General features: G+C 56.3%; 3 protein-coding genes across 8 annotated transcripts in view; 2 read left to right on the forward strand and 1 right to left on the reverse strand.

Moving 5' to 3' along the window:
* Positions 1-4,182, forward strand: part of UBE2L3 (ubiquitin conjugating enzyme E2 L3) — a 50,802-nt gene extending 46,620 nt beyond the window's left edge. For all 3 annotated transcript variants that reach the window (XM_023646790.2, XM_023646792.2, XM_023646791.2), the window contains one exon: positions 2,166-4,182. In XM_023646790.2, coding sequence (XP_023502558.2) covers positions 2,166-2,320 — 155 coding nt within the window. In that variant the 3' untranslated portion in view covers positions 2,321-4,182. The remainder of the gene's footprint in view (positions 1-2,165) is intronic.
* Positions 4,183-7,869: 3,687 nt separating this feature from the next.
* YDJC (YdjC chitooligosaccharide deacetylase homolog) lies at positions 7,870-9,817 on the reverse strand. 2 transcript variants are annotated; one of them, XM_070275257.1, is made up of 5 exons: positions 9,547-9,817; positions 9,298-9,457; positions 9,025-9,124; positions 8,780-8,957; positions 7,870-8,625 (listed from the first exon to the last, which is right to left on the reverse strand). In XM_070275257.1, exons 1-5 carry the CDS (start codon positions 9,708-9,710, stop codon positions 8,541-8,543), a joined length of 687 nt encoding a protein of 228 aa, XP_070131358.1. In that variant the 5' UTR covers positions 9,711-9,817; the 3' UTR covers positions 7,870-8,540. The 2 variants fall into 2 exon arrangements, with proteins under 2 accessions (XP_070131358.1, XP_023502557.1); XM_023646789.2 differs by having other exon boundaries at positions 7,870-8,566; positions 9,547-9,806.
* A 2,029-nt stretch (positions 9,818-11,846) lies between these two features.
* On the forward strand, positions 11,847-16,774 carry CCDC116 (coiled-coil domain containing 116). Of its 3 annotated transcripts, none has more exons than XM_023646793.2 (5): positions 11,847-12,188; positions 12,512-12,651; positions 13,376-13,939; positions 14,059-14,976; positions 15,855-16,774. In XM_023646793.2, the coding sequence occupies exons 2-5, from the start codon at positions 12,580-12,582 to the stop codon at positions 16,593-16,595; spliced, it is 2,295 nt and encodes a 764-aa protein (XP_023502561.1). In that variant the 5' UTR covers positions 11,847-12,188; positions 12,512-12,579; the 3' UTR covers positions 16,596-16,774. The 3 variants fall into 3 exon arrangements, with proteins under 3 accessions (XP_023502561.1, XP_005612436.1, XP_014597618.1); XM_005612379.3 differs by having other exon boundaries at positions 12,065-12,188; positions 12,507-12,651; XM_014742132.3 differs by lacking the exon at positions 11,847-12,188 and having other exon boundaries at positions 12,329-12,651.
* The last annotated feature ends 1,261 nt before the right edge of the window (positions 16,775-18,035 follow it).

Consider the following 18,035-nt stretch of genomic DNA (forward strand, 5'->3'; position numbering starts at 1 on the left):
TGTCAATGTTCTCATTATCGAACCAAGCTAAGCTCAGCTGGATTTTATTATAGTTTAGCTGAGGAGCCAGAAAGGCATCCAAAGGAACAGAGAAAGAATGAAATACTCATCAGAACTACTAAGTCAATTTGAAAATATTTAGACTTGATCAAATAAGTAAAAGCAAGTTCTCAGAAAAGAATTAAATAGACAAATAGCAGACTTGCAAAGTGAATATCTTTTGAAAAGCAAGTCTTAATAACTAACGGATGGTTTTAGACTAATATGTTAGGTATTAAGATGATTCTAGTGAGAAGCAGAGAGCCTGAGCCTCCATAACGGAGGGCAAGCAGGAAAACTGGAAGACTCATCAGTGTCCCTCACAAAGCAGTCAACCAGCTGAGAGCCCCGTGAGGTTCCTGAGACGCTCGTGAAGCAGCAGTTCTGCTCCAGAGCCATTTCTAACTGTGGAAAAAGACAACAAGCCACTTGTTTATGCTGTAAGGCAAATGTGGTTCAGGTTTCTAAACAGTCAAGAATAGCCATGGAAAATGGAGCAGTCTCATGTCAAGCGTGGGGTGGGGAATCGTGGAGTGCGCTAACGTGCAGCGCGCCAGTGGGCTGGGGCAGCGTTAGAGAAGCTGTGGAAAGGGCTGTTTGGAAGAGCGTTTGTTCCAGTGTGGTCGCTTTTGCTGGCGGACAGGAGGGAGCCTCAGGTGCTCCTTTTAATGTTTATTGACGCACGCCTTCAGTTTATGGCAAGTCAGTGATTTAACATTTGAGTTACATTTAATTTCCTTTAAAAATCTTTTTTAGTGATTTAAAGAAATATATTAAGTAAATAATCATGTAGGCTATATGTGGCTATATGGCAGACAATGGAATACCAGTGGTTTTTTATATATATATATAATTTTTTTTCCTTTTTCTCCCCAAAGCCCCCCGCTGCATAGTTGCATATTTTTAGTTGTGGGTCCTTCTGGTTGTGGCACATGGGACGCCGCCTCAGCATGGCATGACGAGTGGTGCCATGTCCGTGCCCAGGATCTGAACCAGCGAAACCCTGGGCTGCCAAAGCGGAGCGCGCGAACTTAACCACTCGGCCATGGGGCTGGGCCCACCAGTGGTTTTGAAGTTACGGAAATAGGAGCAAACCAAAGAGCTTTTTAATCCATTCCTTGTAATGCTGAGCTGAAAAGCATAGGCCTCCAATAAAGGAGTCTGTGGCATTGGCAATTCAGAGGAGAGACACCTTTTTGCTGGGACGGTGGGAAGGGACACAGCATTCTGGGGGTGCTGGTCCTGCCGGGGATCAGGGGAGAGTTAGGGGAAATGTGTGTGAGAGGGTGTGGTGGCTGCCTGCACCTCACTTCTGAGCCCGCTTGGGACTCCTGGCCCTTCCATGCTTCCCCTTTGATCCCCTCCCCCACGCCTAGTCCCCTGTGGTCTCATCCCAGGGCTTGCCTTCCAGTACATCTGGGATTTACTGCACTTCCGGGGAGTGTTGTGGAACCCACCCTGAGCCATCGGTGTGACTCCTGCCTTTGGAATTGAGAGTATGTTGCCACTGAGGGTTATCAACCTCCGGGTGGCTAGACAGGGTGGGTCAAGTGAACCCTTCTTGGCTGGTTCAGAAGCTCCTAGAGGTCTTCTGTGGTGGGCTCTCTGTGCATTTACATGGCGCAGGCCTGTCATTCCCCCTTCATTCTCCTGCTCACTCAGTACACCTTTATTGAAACTACCCTGAACTGAGCGTGGTGCTGGGACACATCACCCAGCCCCTGCCCTGGAGACACTTTACCTATGTGAGAGTGGGTGTGTGGGGGGGGGTGGCAGGAGGGGGTATCAGTGCTAAGCCTGGGGTCTCCCAGAGTTCTGGAGAGGGACTGGAGTGACTGTGGGCTGAGACATCCCACTGTGTCAGTTCAGGACGGCTTCCCAGAGGAGGCGGCGACATCACTGTGAACAGTTATCCTCGTAGTGTTGGCTGTTTCTCACCCATCACTTTCATCTCATTACAGAGGAAAAATGGGTTGAGTGCTCTGGTTAGAATTTGGGATAAACAGGAGGCTGCTTTGTGTTAAAAGGACATAGATGAGAATCAGTGTTAAAGTCAGAGCTGCATTCTTGCCAGTGCCCTTTCTGAGACGATTCTAACCAGTGATGCCTTGTCCTTTTCTTGGCAGTAATCCAGTCCCTCATAGCACTGGTGAACGACCCCCAGCCTGAGCACCCGCTTCGGGCTGACCTAGCTGAAGAATACTCTAAGGACCGTAAAAAATTCTGTAAGAACGCTGAAGAGTTTACAAAGAAATATGGGGAAAAGCGACCTGTGGACTAAAATCTGCCACGATTGATTCCAGCAAGTGTGAGCAGAGACCCCGAGCAGTGCATTCAGACACCCCGCAAAGCAGGACTCTGTGGAAAATTGACACGGGCCACCGCCTGGCGTTCGCTTGTGGCAGTTACTAACTTTCTACAGTTTTCTTAATCAAAAGTGGTCTAGGTAACCTGTAAAGAAAGGATTAAAAATTTAAGATGTTCTAGTTCTGCTTTCTTTGTTTTAAAAATCACTGCTTCAATCTACTTTAAAAGAATGATGTTTCTTTTCTTATCCAAATTTATCCAAAATCTTCAATTTACATTTAGCCCATAACGTTAAAAAAAAAAGGTTGTGGTACCCCTTCTTCCCCAGCCTGGAAACTCCCACTTTCTCGCATTCAGTTTATTTTCACTCATTCACTCCCGAGACCTGGGCCCCGTCTCCTCCGCAAAGGACAAGAGATGGCTCTGGTGTTTCTGGTGGCTTCTCTTCTCCCGTGTGGGACTGCCCAGTGTGGGGGTTGGTTCTAACTCACCTGACTCCAATTTATAATATCCCTTTAAAGAAATTAACAAACAACCCAACAGCCACCTTCCTGCCCTCCAAAAAATTGAAAAAAAAAAAAAAAAAGCTGTGAAAAGGGAGGCTCAGCTCTTGTGTAAAAATCTGGCCAATGTTACCACAATAATGTTGATGAAATGGGCAAACCCTGAGGTCTGGGTGCATGATTGAACTCCAGCCTGGGCGGCCTGCTTGGGAAAACCCTGCAATATTAAGTCTGTGGCGACCCCAGGGAAGGGCCTGCCAGCCAGAGAACACTGCACTTGTGTGAGGAATTTCTCACCAGAGAGGCTCCTGAGGCCAAAGGTTGGCACCCCTCCCTGCAGCCATTTTAGAAGATGGGCTGGTCACTGCAGACAACGCTAAAGCCAGAATGTCCATTTGAAATTCCACGTTCACCTGTCGCCAAGCTCCATGCAAACGTGGCGTGGAGCTCGCTCTCCAACTCCTCAGTGCGGCAGCCCTGCCGCAGCCCTCCCTCGGCATGGTTTGCCCCTTTGCGGGGTTGGAATTGGCAGGACTCCACTGTGGTCGGCACCAGCCTGGGGTCGCCGGCGCCCTGCTGGCCCCTTTTTCCGGAGCAGCCAGCCAGCCCAGCCCAAGAACAAGATGGCCTTCCCTCTCTCTCTGGACTCACAGCCTTTGCAGAGTCAAACTCCACTTGAAGCTCACTCATTAATATCCTTTACATGTGTTTTATATTGTTTTGACTGCCTTTTTTTGTAGAAATAAAAATTGACCTTAGAATTTATCATCCGATGAACTTGTAAGGATTTGAATGTTAATGTCTTTTCAAAGCAAGTGGGACCGTCCCCGAAATAGTAGAAAATACTTGTTGCTGACACCCAGAGGAAGCCGATGGTCCAAATGCTGTTTGTTACCAACTCTGCTTCTGCTACTGGCGGCTTCCCTTCTTGGCTCTTCGGGGGGACTAGATGTGGAGAAGATGATTTAAAGAAATTTTGCTTTCTGTTTTCATTTTAGTTCTATAATTTGAGATCTTTCCGGGGCTTACAGACCTGTAAGACAGCCTGGTTTTATCTGTGCAGAATGAGAGCGATGGGTAGGGTAGGCAGCATAACGTTGTTTAGTTGTCCAGGCGCGTGGCCCCTGAGGTGTGTCAGTGAACTCAGCTTCTTTAGTCCTAGGTACGCAAGAGGCAGGTTCTGGAGACTCCCGCATGCCCAGGAGGGCAAGAATGCCGGGCCAGCGTTTCCACATCTGTCTCATCATTAGCAGAAAGGTGATGATGGACTTTATTTCATTCACATGCAGATTTATAATAAAATGCCAAATTCTGTCAGAAGCTATCCAAACAAGCCACCATTTGTTCTTGTTGCTTCTTTGAATCCAGAAATATTGCCATTCTCGGAAACTGCCCCATTGCTTTGTACTTCTACCAGCGTAGCTCTGCCCGCCTGTCACCCCCTCGCTTCTCTGCTCACCCCTGGAGGAAACCTTTTTCAAAGCCGGCAGTCCCTCAGGGACTCTCAGCCCTGACATTGTACCCCATGGTTTGCCGTGGTCAGCAGAGACCAGGCCCTCAAGAGCAAGGCAGCAGGGGGGTCCCTCCCTCAGGCCTGGGCAGCTTGCTCCATCCAGCCGGGCAGCAGCCAAGGACTTCGTCCAGGTGGTCACTAAGCCCTCAGGGCAGGCTTTGAGCACGCTGACGGGCAGCCCTGGCTGCCCCCCAACCAAACTGCAGGGTCCTCTGGAGAGGGGGAGAGCTGTCGAGCAGCCACCGCTGACCGGAGCCCACTCAGGAATTCACACCCGCCTGGTTCCTCAAAGTGCGCTGGGTCCTCCCCCTCTTCCCGCCCACCCCACACCCCCATGGCAGAGAATAGGCTTTCTAAGATGCTGCGATCCCTTTCTGCTGCCCAGAATAAAACGCTCTCCAACACTGGTTTGGTTGTGTGGGTTTCTTTCTTACCGGGGATGGGCAGTGCCAGGGCTCTGTGCTCTTGGAGATGGGGGAGGGGAGCCCAGGCCCCTGGTCTGAGGCAGCTTCTCCCTGCTCCTCTCTCTCCATGCCCAGCCTGTCCAAAAGAGGCATGCAGAGGCGGGAAATGGAAAAGGCTGGAGAGTCCAGACCACTGGGGCCTGCAGAGGGACTCCTTGGGTGTCTGGGGAGGGGACAGCAACCTCTATGTATGTACATCAGTACAGTCCACCTGTCAGCCCAAGAGACCGAGATTACCCACACTGAGCAGAAGACCAGGCTGGAACCCTGAGAAGGGTGGCCACAGGGATAATGAGGGTCTGCCTCGCGGTGGGGCCAGAAACCCACCTCTGAATCCCTTGACTGCTGGCTGTAGCGCTGACAGCACTTGGCCCAGCCCGGGCTGTGACACTGTTTCCCTTCAGCCAGCCGAGTTCCTGTCTGGAATTGACACCAGCTGAGACCAGGCCTGCCCTGTCAGCTAGGTCTGCAGGAGGGCACCTTCCTGGGGTATCATTCTACCAGGAAACAAGGAGCCCGGCCTTTCCTTTGATCATCAGTGGGGAGTTCTGCCATGTCCTACCACTTTGTCTTCTGTGAATCTCAAGTTCAACCCCATGGGCACCATTATCTCTGTTTTCACAAGGGAGGAAACAGGCTCAGTGACTTGGCCAAGGGCACCTGGCCTGTGTTTTTACACAGTCTGGCTCCAGAGCCTGTTGCATTCCACCATTCGGGTTCCTTTGGGCACACACACAGCCTCAGTCCCCCTTCCCCAAAGCCAGAGGCCCACAGGACCCTCTGTCAACTCCCTGAACTCGAGCCACCATTTTCTTGCCTTCCTCACTTTCCTGTTAATTGTTCAGCTCGAAATACGTGTCTGCTACATCACTCCTGTGCCCACTGTAGCCAGCTTCTGTCACCCTGCGGCTCCATGAGGCTCCTCTTGGCTAGGACCCTGGGACTTCCTCATTGCCAAGTCCATAGGCTGGTAGCCTCAGCCCTGCTCTCACTGCTTCATTTGGCAGCATCTCCATGCCCCACCCTGCAGAGCAGCCAGCTGACCCGGTCGAAGGCGAAGCCAGAGCTGGTCTTAGTTCTTCCTGCCCTGCCTGCATTGGCTCTTCCTCCTCTCCCTGCTTCCCTCGTGCAACCTGGGGGAATGGCACCAACCCAAGAAGGAGCAAGCTGAAGGTGGGTCTTGGTAAATGGCCGTTTCCTGGGTGATGGGAACATGTTCTTGCTCGCAGACTGGGCTCCTGGGGGCACCATGCGGGCCTCAAGATCAGAGTGGAAAGAACTACCCAGCACTGTGCAGAGGCCATAACCAAGGCCCAGGGAAGGAAGTCCTTTCCTCCGGAGAGCATGCTCTGACCTGTCCTGGCTGTGAGGAGCCCCGCTTTGGCCTCACACTTCTCACACTTTGCTGTGTTCCTCTCCCCACTCCCCCCATTGCAGCCTGGATCACACCCCATGAGTATGTACCATACTGTGAGCTCCTTGCAGGCTGGGCTGTGTCCCACCCAGCACTCAGCCCTGGCATGACACAGAGCAGACCCTCTAAACATGAATGATGAATGGGTGGATAACAGAAACCACCTTGCCTGAGCCATCCAGTACATAGCAGGTTTGGCATAAGAAATACCCCTCGTCTCCCTGGTGAGGCGCCAGTGACAAGCTCTGCAGCGGGCCCTGTGCTGCCTCTGGTCCTCCGCCTTATCACCTTCCTCCACTTGCGAGGTGGACCTCAGCCTCCTGAGGATCCTACCAATCTGCTCATGCCCCCTCTCCTTTCCGCTCCTAAACGCTCCTGGTCCCTAGGGCTGCTCTTGGCCCTCATCTTTGCTCATCCCCTCTCCCTCCCTGGGTGACAGTAGCCACTCCCACTGCTTCACCTAGCATCTGGGCAGACCCCCAAGTGTGTCTCCTGTCTACCCACACCTCTATCCTGAGCCTCAGAGCCACACAGCCAGCTGCCTCCTCCTCTCAGAACAGCAGAACCCCCCGAGGGAGGTGCCTCAATGCCACCAGGCTGCCTTCAGGCCACCCCTACCAACTCCAGCCAACAGCCTGCAGGAGCGTGGCCAGGCCCCACTGGGCTGAGTCGAGGAGGTGAGGGTGAGGCAACAGGAGGGCCCAAACTCAGTGCTTCTAGCTCACAGCCATGTATGGAAGTAGGAGGAAGGAACCTGTGGCTAGTAGAGCCAAGGTCAAGGGAAGGTCAGGATGGAAAACGGAGCCAGAAAAGAGGTGGCTGAAGCCACAGTTGTGGTGGGGACCTCGGGGGTGGAGGCAGGAAGGAGGAGCAAGAGCCTGCCCTCACCCCTTCAGAAAGCAGCATGTCCCTCAAGGCTGCCTAGGCCAGAATAGAGCTCTTTAGGCACCGGATTCCATGCCTGGCACAGTGCATGGCAAATACCTGAACAGGTAGCTTCGAAGCCCTGCTCTGCCACTCCCACTGCTAGGTCTGTAAAATGGGGACACTGGTGCTGCCACATAAGCACTATTAGGTGCAATTACATGAGACAAGGAGGACCATGTGGTGTTTCGTCTGCCTTTCCATCCTCTGGAGCAGGGCAGAACTCTGTGCATTCGAGAACTCCCCACCCTCTTCCCCATCTGCTCCCTGCATCTCCCTGATGCAAGCCACATGGGCCCCACGGGGTAGCCACACTTCACCAGGGCCCCAGGGAATCCAGGATACCATTTCCGCAGGAGACTGTCCCTTCTGGAAAAACTTAAATGTGCTCCTGTGAGCTTGCAGGACCTCCTCAGCCTTTCCCCTAGGATGGCAGAGGGCTGCTTACTTAGAATAGGTGACTTCTTTTTAAATCAAAACTCAGATTATATCTCCCAAAAAGTAGCCTGGTGAGTCATTCTTCTCCCAATCCCCCCCACCCAGATAATAAATAAAACCCACCTAAGCATGAACAAAACCAGCATATGGAGTGTGCTTTTCTTTTCTTCTCTGGAATAGTGACCTGGTGTGGGCCCCGGAGGAGTTGCTCTTGTCCCTCCTTGTGTCTATGAAGGTTTTCTGCGCACAGTTTATAAACTACCCAGGTTTACAAGACACACGTTATTTTATTATACAGTGATCTCTCCCCAGTACATCTAAACAAGGAAGGTGCTTAGATGGCAACGTCGTGAAGGGCACCAAATGCTTGGCAGCCCCCAGACCCAGATGTCACGGCCAGCCCACCTGCAGCTAGGAGGGCTTGCTGAAGCTCGGGCTGCCACTCTGAGCCACGAGGAGCTGGGCATGGAGGTGGTAGTTTCCTCCCCACATAAGTCACAGAACCCATCTAGAGCCTGGTTCCTGGCTGCGCCACGGCTCACTCGTGGCCCCCTTTCTGAGCACTGACAGGCTTTAGGTTCTTGGCTGTCAGGGTGAGGGTGGGGAGGGCTCCAGGAAGGTTTCCAGAGTGGCTTCACCAGGGACGCCCTCCCCGGGTCTCTTGGAGTCTAGGTCGAGGAGGGCGCACAGCTGCACGCCATCCTGGGCAAGCCGAGCCCACAGTGTGGGCGTGGTGAGGACACGCAGCTCATGCAGCCGCTCCCAGGAGCAGGAAAAAGCGTCGGGGCCCTCACCGCAGCCCCCGGTTGGAGGCACACTGGGGTAGCCAGGGTGGGCCATCAGCTCGGCTGTCAGCGTGTGGCCTGTGGGTATACCTTCTAGGACCCGAGCCAGCGCCCCTGACACGCGGTGAGCAGACATGTGCCGGCCGCAGGTGCTCAGGCCCACGAAGGCATCAGTCCACCTGTGGATGCCAGGGCATCAGCGGCAGGGACCAGCAGGACTGCGGTGGGCAGGGCTAGACTGGGGGCAGGATGGATCCGGGGTAGAGGCGACGCGATCGACGCCTGACCCCGGTAGAGGCTGAGAAACAGACACAGCTGGCCAGGTGAATCGCCAGCGGGACGCACTGGGACCTGGGCCGGGCAGAGGGCAGAGGGTGGGTGGGGGGCCTCACCTTAGGCCGTGGCGGGAGAAGGGGCCCACGGCGGCCCGAGCGTCGCGCTCCACCGCGCAGGCGAAGGCGCGAGCAGGGGCCTCGAGCCAGGTGCAGCCGCCGACGCCGCGCTCCAGCGGCAGCCGTGTGAAGCGCACCCCGCAGACCTGCAGCGCCTCGGCGAACACCTGGCACACGCCTGCGGGCGGGGCGGCGTCAGGGAGGAGCGCGGCCCCCACCCGGCCTGGGGGCGCCAACCCACGCACCTGGGAGCACGTGGACGTGCTGGTGCCCGTCCACGTGAGTGGGGTCACTGCCCAGTAATTCCCGGAAGCGGCTCAGCTGGGCCTCCAGCTCTTCCCGCACCTGGAAGGAGAGGACGACAGGCACCTTGAAGGTCCGGAAGCAGCTGCCGAGGAGGACCTCCTGCACGCGCTTCCGCGGGACTGCTCCAGTGTGTGAGCCGGGCAAGCATCCAGCGCCCTCTCTTGCACCGAACGGCTCAACGGTACCCTCGGGCGGGGCCTTCACCTCCGCACCTGGGGCATGTCCACGTCTCCGGCCGCCACTGCCTCCCGGAACCCCATCTTGCCGAGGAAGAAGCCTTCGGGGCTGAGCAGCGACGAGGTGCCGTGGCGGGCTGGGCCCACCGGGCGGCCCTCGGACAGGTTGGCGTGGAGGCCCGTGGGGATGTGGTGCCTGCGGGCGGAGCGCGAGCGGGAGCAGAGTCGGCCGCGCGGCAGCGGCGCCCCAAACCCGCCCGGACCCCGTAGGGGGCCGCCCCTCACCTGCGGGCCAGCTCCGCCGCGCTCTCCGCGGCCGCGCCGTTGACCAGCAGGGACACGCTGGTCACAGCCCCCGCCAGGAAGGCCTCTACGATGCCCTCATCGCGCCGCGGGCAGTAACCAAAGTCGTCCGCGGTGACGACCAGCCGCACGCGCGGCCGGGCCATGGGTGCCTCGGCGGGTGGCTCGGCACCAAGGGGATTGGGCTGAACAGTCCACGCCCCGCCGCGGGACGCAGCCCGAGGCCCCGCCCCGACGCACACGCCCTGACGCGGCTGCACCTCGTCTTTGTTCTCGCCACCTACAGGTCCCCGCGTGGCCCTGCAGCGACCCCCCATCACCATCCGGTGTGCTCAGCCCTCACCAGAGCATGGCCGGGTTTATTACAATGTGGAACTTCCAGTGACTGCAAAACTGATATTTAATATGAAAAATACAGAAAAGAAAACCTGAAGAAAAAAATCTCTTACTCTTCCCAGATATCGCCATCGTTCACTTTCTGGGTAATGTCCTTGCAGTGTTTTTTTCTAAGGAAATAAACACGCTCAATTTCTCTTCACCCCTACCCCAAAGTTTTTTGTGTCTTTTTGAGAAGATAATGATCACATCAATGTTATCTCATTCTTGAAATGTGTCATTTTTTTGATGGTGACTGTGAATTTTTGCATGTTTTTATTAACTATTATATTTCTTCTTTTTCAAATTCCCTATTTGTCTTTTGCTGATTTATCTAAGAGGAGGCTTTTTCTTGATTTGTAAAGCTCTAAGCAATAAGAAAATGAAAGGAAACACGTTTACTAATGGCTTCATCTGAGAAAGCCTTAGCCCGTTTCCATCTCTTGAGCTCTGTGCCAGGCTACAACTTTTACATTCGTAATCTCGTTTTCTCTGTGGTTAAGAAAAGCTTTCCTTGCTGATGACTGTATGAACAGTCACCATGGCTGACGGCCAGAGTTTTGGTTGTGATGTGGCTGTTCTGATGTTCCCAGTGGAAAGTGCAGTATTTGTGTCCAACCTGTGAGACTGGTAATGTCATTCCTCTTTTACAGATGAGAAAACTGAGGCTGAGGGAAGAGGAGTGTCTTGCCCAAAGTGATCCTGCCAGGAGTAGTAGAGCTGGGACCTGCCTCCCAAGCTGTGGGCTTGTTTTGGTCCTCTGGGCCCGGGTCAGGGGCAGAGAGGGCAGAGCCGAGCTTGAAAATAACAAGTAATATGCACCTCTTGGGGCATTGTAAGGATTGGAAGCTCGTCAAGCCCTTCACCAAGCTCTTGGAATAAGGATTGTGTTCAATTGTGATTATTAAATTGTCGGACCTCAACCATCATTCTCCACTCAGAAGCTGATCCTGGAAAGGCCAGAGGCCCTCAGGGTCTGCAGGTTGGAAGGAGGAATTTAACATTTATTGAGCACCTACTGATATTAGAAATATTAGAGGTGCTGGCCCTGTAGCTGAGTGGTTAAGTTCGTTCACTCCCCTTCGGTGGCCCATGGTTTGCTGGGTTAGATCCTGTGCACAGACTTGTCATGTGCTCATCAAGCCATGCTGTGGCAGCATCCCACATGGAAGAACCAGAATGACCTACAACTAGGATATGCAACTATGTACTGGGGTTTTGGGGAGCTAAAAAAAAAAAAGAGGAAGATTGGCAACAGATGTTAGCTCAGGGCCAATCTTCCTCAAAAAGAAAAAAGAAATATTAGAGATTAGGGGTAGTGCCTCAGGGTAAGAAGGGCTTGACGAGCTTCCAATCCTTACAATCCTACCCCCAAGGAGCACCATCTGTTAGACAAATAAGTAAATAAGTACAATACGGTGTGGCAGAGTCTGGAATAGGATTTGGGATAATTCTGTTGAGGAAAACCTTCTCCAAGGAGATGACACTTGGAAGGGGGATTGCATTAGGAGGCATTTACTGGGCAGAGGGGGAAAGCAGGGAGGAGAGGTAAGGATATACAAGATTCTTATTGGGATGCCATGTGTGTTGTATGAAGACTTGACTTAATCTCCATACTCCTATGTGGAAGGACACTCAACTCCATTTACAGAGAAGGAGCAGATGATCAGAGAGGTTGAGTCACACCGGCAGCAGAGCTAGGAATTCAAGCTAGATCTGTGACTTAGAGCCCAGACTTTCTACTGCGCTCAAGGGGACCCCTGAGGGGAGAGGGCTCAAGACAGACCCCGGGGTCATCCACACTGGGCGATGGGACTACCCTGGAAAGGAGCAGTCAGACAGCAGGATGACCAGGACGATGCAGCGATAAGAGCCGAGGAAGGTGCTTGTGTCACCGGGAGACTGGTGGCTTTCTCCCTTAGGCTCCCCTGAGGGCAGGTGCAGAGCGCGGATGGCGCTTCCTGTCTGGGCGGAGCCGGTCAACAGCATCTCCAGCCGCCGGTTCCCGCCTCGAATGTGGGCGGGGCAGAGCCTCGTAAAGTGGGGGGAGGGGAGGAACCAATGTTAGCCACGCCCCCAACCATTGTGCCGGGGGAGCTAGAGGGCGAATGGCCCGTTGTGAGCCAATCAGGACGTGGCATGTAAATAAGCAAGTGGGCTCCCTGGGGGCGACCCCAGAGCGCAGTGTCGCCGCCCTCCAGCGGGTACAGACTGCACTGACCGGCCCCGAGCGAGGCGCGGGGACTCTGGTGAGCGGGTCGGCTCTGGGCCAGGGGCGGAGGCCAGGGTCTGGGAGGAGAGAGGGGTGGACACACCCAGGCCCAGAGACCATCGGAGGCAGGATGCAGATGTCCTCGGGGACCTCACCCCCTACGATTCTGGACATGGATGGTGTGCAGAAGCCCGGGGGACTCCGAGCAGAGGAAGGGCCAGACGCACGAACGATGTGGGGTGCGGGGAGCGAGGGACCCGCAGCCCCTGGGGCCACCGACGCAGTAGCCAACGGACGGACGTAGACTTGGACTCATGGAGGCCTGGGGGGACCCTCACGCCATCTCCCCGCCCAGTGCAGAGAGGAATCCGCGGCTGCACTGCAGAACCAAAGAGAGGAGTTGGGCAGTGGGCCGGGCCACCCGCACTATGGCCAGCTGCCGCCATCACTCGGGATACTTGGCCGACGATGAGGCGGGCCACACTGCGTACATGGCCCGGGTAAGTATGCCCGTCAGGCCCTGACTCTGAGGTCCCCAACATGTTTCCCACCAGCTCTGGGCCCCAGATTACAGCTCCCCTCTCCTATTGACTTCCTCTCTGGGCCTCTTAGGTTCTTATCACCTTGACCACTCCTCTGTCCCCCTGCTGGGCCCTAGTCACCCTCAGTTTCATTCCCTGTGTCTCCCTGACCTTGGGAAGGGCTTGTGGACTGGAACCCCAGAGTGGGAGCTTGGAGTCTGCTCAGGGCCTAGGGCTCAAGTTCCAGAAACAGCCAGGAGTGCGCAGGGCTTGTGACCACAGGTGGTCTGTGCGGCCCAGCAGTGGAGACAGGGCTAGCCTGCTCTAGGACAGAGGAAGAGCCTGCGTGGGCCTCAGAGGGGTTTTGTAATTGCCCATTCACACCCTGTGTGAGGAGAGAAGCAGGCTTTCAGGCTCCCTGACCAGGTCTTGTGTACGTGAAATGCAGGTGTCAGGGAAGCTTCTGGGCAACCCTAAATAGATCCCCACTTTGCAGAAGAGGAAATTGGATCTCAAGAGGGGCCATCGTGCCCATGGGCAAACAGCCCGAATGTGACAGAGCCAAACCCAGGGCAGCCTGACTCCAAAACACAGTGCCTTCTACTGCCCACTCCCCACCCAGCTCCTAGTGCCCTAGGAGGGCCCCAGGAACCCCTTCCACTATGGGGCATCTCTCCCCACCCTGACATGCCTGTCTGCTCAGGTGCAGCCACCCAAGAAGCCACTGTTGCCGGAAATGGGGCAAGCCTCCAAGCTGGGCCACATGCCACACCCACCGTCGATGTATGGCCCCTCAGGCAGCTCAGGGCTCCGTGGCCACCGCCGAAACCTGAGAGGCCTGCAGCCCTTTGGTAGCTTTCTGGATTTCCTTGTCGAGGGCCAGGTCCTGGACAGCCTGCAGACGGTGGTGGAGGAGGCAACTGAGCGCATGGCCACTGTGAAGACAGAGGCCGGGGTGCCGCTGGTGGAGGTGCAGGACCCTATAGAGGTGCCGAGGGCGGGGCGGCGGGTGCGTGCCCGGCCAAGCCTCAGTACCGTGCACCGGCACCGTGCCCGGCCCAGCCTCTGCACCGGGCGCCCCAACAACTACCCATCCTGCTCCAGCTCTGTGTCTGACTCCCATAGCAGCTTCACAGCCGGCTGGTTGGGCTCCCGCTGCCCAGACAGTGACTTGGGAGCCCGTGGCTTGGGCCCACTGCCGCCCGTGAGGGACAAACTCCTGCTGGAGAAGAACCTCAAACGGCTGCTGCGGCTGGAGCAGAGAGGGGTGAGATCTGGGGCCATGGCTCCGGTAGGGGGGATGGACCCCAGTCCAGAGCCCAGGGCCGGGGCAAGGCCTGGCTTGGCCACTCCTGGACGCCTCTGAGAGTCTCCCTCTCTCTGCAGAAATGCCTGGGGCAGTCCTCCTCCCAGAGGAACTCTCTGCTGTGGGACTCGCTGGGCAGCCAGGCCAGCAGCCAGTGGACCCCGGAGCAGCCCCTGTCCTGGTTCTCAGGCCTGCTGGGCTCAAGCTCAGGCACGCCTGAGGCATCAGACCTGGGGCCTGGAGAGCAGGAGCTGAGCTTCCTCAAGCAAGAGTTCAACAAGGAGATCAAGTCCTTGCTGAGCCAGCCGGCATCGCTCAACCTACCAGGCTACTGTTCCCTCCTCGAGCCCCATCAGACCCTGGGCTTCCTGGCCGAGCACCACCTCTTCCCCGCCCTGCAGAATGTGGTCAGCCAGGCTGTGGATAAGTTTAGCAATGCCCGCCGCCACAATGGCTGCCCTCTCTTCCCAACAGAATGGGAATTCCCTGGGGTCAGAATTCCCACGACAGAGCCCAACTCTGGCCCAACATCAGGCTCCAAGCTGCCCATACCCACCGACCAGGAGGAACCCTGCGAGTCTCTCCACACCATACCCTCCAGCCTCAAGATGGTTCATAGAAAGAGCATCAAATACGGAGGACGGGGCAAGCTCAAGGAAGGTGCTTCCCCCGTGTCTAATGCCCAAGTGGCCACCAGGTTCAGTCTCAAGGTGACACCCACAGAAGAGCCCAAAGTCCCCTCACCCCACCCCAGGCAAGAGGTGCCCGACCAGGACCCTGAAGTACAGAGACCACCTGTGCCTGCTTCTGGGCCCCTGTGCTCCAGCCAGAGGCCCCGGCCCTGGCGGAGACTGCATCTCAGCCTGCCCGCCCCGGGGATCACTGTGGAAGTGCCCTCCAGCCAGACCCACCTGACCACCGGGGGCACAGCTCCACTTGCCTCCCCTTGCCCTCTCTCCTCCCACCACCACCCTGTATTCTCACCACTCGCCTCCTTGGTAAGAAGCTTCTCCCCATCTCCTGCTTCTCTGTATCTGGAGATGACCTCAGGGGTGGGGCTGTGGGGCTTAGGGATGGATTTGCAGGGTAAGGACTCCTCCAGCTACCACTCCTAGCAGCCACTGTCGCCGGCAGGTGCCCAAGGTCCAGGTCTCTTGCCTGCACTGTGGGAACCACCTGAGCAGGGGAAAGCTGAGGGGGGACCAGGAATCCTGGCCTAGCTACTGCCAGGTGTTGTCAAAGATGAATAAAGGCTATTTTTTATTCTGAGTATTTTTTAACGTTTGAATGTGAATCTCAGAAGCCCTCCCACGTGGGGAGGGTCCTGTCCCTTGTGGACAACAGCCTGAGCCTGGAGTGGGGCCCTGCATACAAGGTCCAGCTCCCTCTGGTCCTGCTGCCCAGGACAGGGCTCTCCAGAGTGTCTCCTTGCTGAGAGGGAGTTACTCAAGAAGGGTACAGAGAAGACATAGGTGGCTTCACCTGGTGTGTCCCCAGCATAGCCCCCTGACCCTCCTCTTGCGCCAGACATGCTTCATTCCTCTCAACCCTGGCCTGGGCAAGAACCTGCCAGATCCCAGGTTGTACAGGCTCTGCTTTGGCTAACATTGTGACCAAGGTCACCGGCCTTGCCCCAGGCCTGACTGGTGTGGCCAGCATGACGACGGTGTGGTAAGTGTGAGGGTTGGCCGATATGCACAGCTTGTGCTCAGTTGTTGCCTGGGACAGCACAGCAGGTGTGGCAAGGCCGTCCCCTTAGTACAACAGGTGTGGCGCCCATGTGGGTCATGTGGAGGGTGCTCTGGATCTGAGGGGCGTCCCAGGGCAGCATGAGTGGCATGACTTGTCTCCCTTTCCCTCCCCGGCTGCTGCACAGAGCCCCGAGTACAGGTTCCTGAAGAAGAAGCCGCTGCCCTCCATCTCGTCCAAGTCAACCATGTCCCACCTCTCCAGCCCCTGGTATGAGGAGCTCGTTAACTACTTGATGGAGCAGTCCGTCTCCTTGCTCGTCTACAAGTACAAATTTGAGAAGAACCTTACCGAGCAGCTGGGCTTCATCTCCTTCCCTGTCACTGAGGTGCTCATGGACCTCTTCCTGGGCTTCAAGAAGGTGAAGGGCTCCCGCATCCGCCTGTCCTCGAAGATTGACTGGAGCTGCCTGCTGCGCAAGCTCGAGGAGGCTGAATGGGCCCGGCCGGTGTCCTGGCAGACCCAGCACGACGCCTCCCACCTCGGCTCCTCCCAGCATAGCAGAGAGTCCCCCTCCACGCTGCCCCAGCCGGCCACCGACATGGATCAGGATGAGGCCACAGAGCCTGGCCTCGATGCTGAGTTGGCAGACCCCCAGCTGCTCACCCCCGAGAAGGATCCTACAGCTGAAGAGGAGGAGGCCGCGAGCCTGCTGCAGGCCAAGCTCTCCACACCCTCCAGCAGTGGCATGGGCTCCAATCCGTCTGAGCAGGCAGAGGACATGGAGGACAGCCGGAGCAGTGAGGATGGCGAGGAGGACAACCACAACTTCTTTGGGGACCAGGGTGAGCCCTGGGGCCCCCCCAAGGCTCAAGTGGAGGCCAAGGTCAGCCACTCCACAGAAGCAGGCCACGGTGACCCCCCGTGAGGGCGCCCATAAGTCGCACTGAGCGCTCAGTTCCCTGCTCCTCCTCCTGCTCTGTCGGAATGCTACCCACCCCACCTGCCCCTGCCCTGAGCAAAGGTCGGAAGGGCCGAACGCCCCTAGGGAGCTCTGCTGTGCCTCTCAGGGGAGCCAACGGGGCAAATAAAGCTTGTGTTGATGGAGTGTGGTTTTCTCGTCCAGAGATTACAGCCTCCCTTCCACACACCTGCACACCCGCCTTCGAGTAACACGTCCAGCGGGCCAGGTCTGACAGCTGGCCATGTTCTGACTCCCGTGACCTCACATGCTCTGCTTGAACACAAGTCCCTGCTCCTGGCCCTCTGCACCCTAGGCTGCCTCTTCCTGGCTCTTCAAGCCTCTCAGGGCTCATGGTCCTCCTCTGTCACAGCCCTTGTGCATCACAGCTCCTGCTTCTGGAGGGCTCCTCCTCTGCCAAGGTGGCTCTCCCCTCCCTTTGACATTGCACACCTTCACGTTCCGACTGAGGAACCACGCATCCACCCTCTCCTGCTGCTCCCATGCGACCTATCTTCCTAATTTGTGTTTCCCAGCCCCAACTCCTGAATCTGGAGGTTTCACACCAGGTCACATGGGGGCTGCTGGTCAGTCAAGATGTGGGTTGGTTGCTCCAGGCTGGCCACATGGCTACTTCTCCTGCAGTGGCCCTGGGCAGGCAGCTCTCTCTAGAAGGGTCTGTGGGCGTAGCTGGCGCTGTGATTGGCAGGTCTCATCTCCAAGGTTCTCCTGGGGCTTCTGGCCATCCTGTGCCACCACCAGCTCAGCACCCTCCTTCCCTCTGCCTTCCTGGTGCAGCCTGTTTGTTCCGTGTTCAGGCATCTTCACCCAGGGAGCAGCTCAACCTCTTCCACCATCATCTTGTCCTGTGGCTGAGAAAACACTTGAAGATGCTCCTCTCTGCCTCGCTGTGTAGGCACCATTGTGGGGACCCTGATGGGTCTCTACTGCCTCCCCCTGGAGCCCACCCGGGTGCATAAAGGCCATGCCTGCTCAACCCAGCCTGACCATGCTCAGTGGTCCATGGGTTAGAATACAGCAACTGTAGAGCTTCCTCTGGAGCCAGGCAGGGAGGACCTTCCACACGATACCCACACCCTGAGATTCAGGAAGGAGGACTTGCTCCCCTACCAGTCAGAGGGACCAGGGTCCTAAGGTGGCAGGGGGATCAGGGACCCATTTTCTCATAGAGCTCTTTTGGCAAGCTGAGCATTGTAATACCCATTCCCTGAGGCCACCCACTGCCACCACCAGCACAGTGGGGGGCCGTGACAGCCATTTTCATACCTTATTGCCATACCACTTGGCAACAGTTGATTGGACCTACTGGTGCATCCCTGTTCCAAGCTGGGCCAGTCAGGTTCTTTCCTGGGACCCTGCAATTGGGAGGGACTGAAAGATTCTGCT

This window comes from Equus caballus, chromosome 8 (genome assembly GCF_041296265.1).
Source record: "Equus caballus isolate H_3958 breed thoroughbred chromosome 8, TB-T2T, whole genome shotgun sequence".
NCBI classification, from domain to species: Eukaryota; Metazoa; Chordata; class Mammalia; order Perissodactyla; family Equidae; genus Equus; species Equus caballus.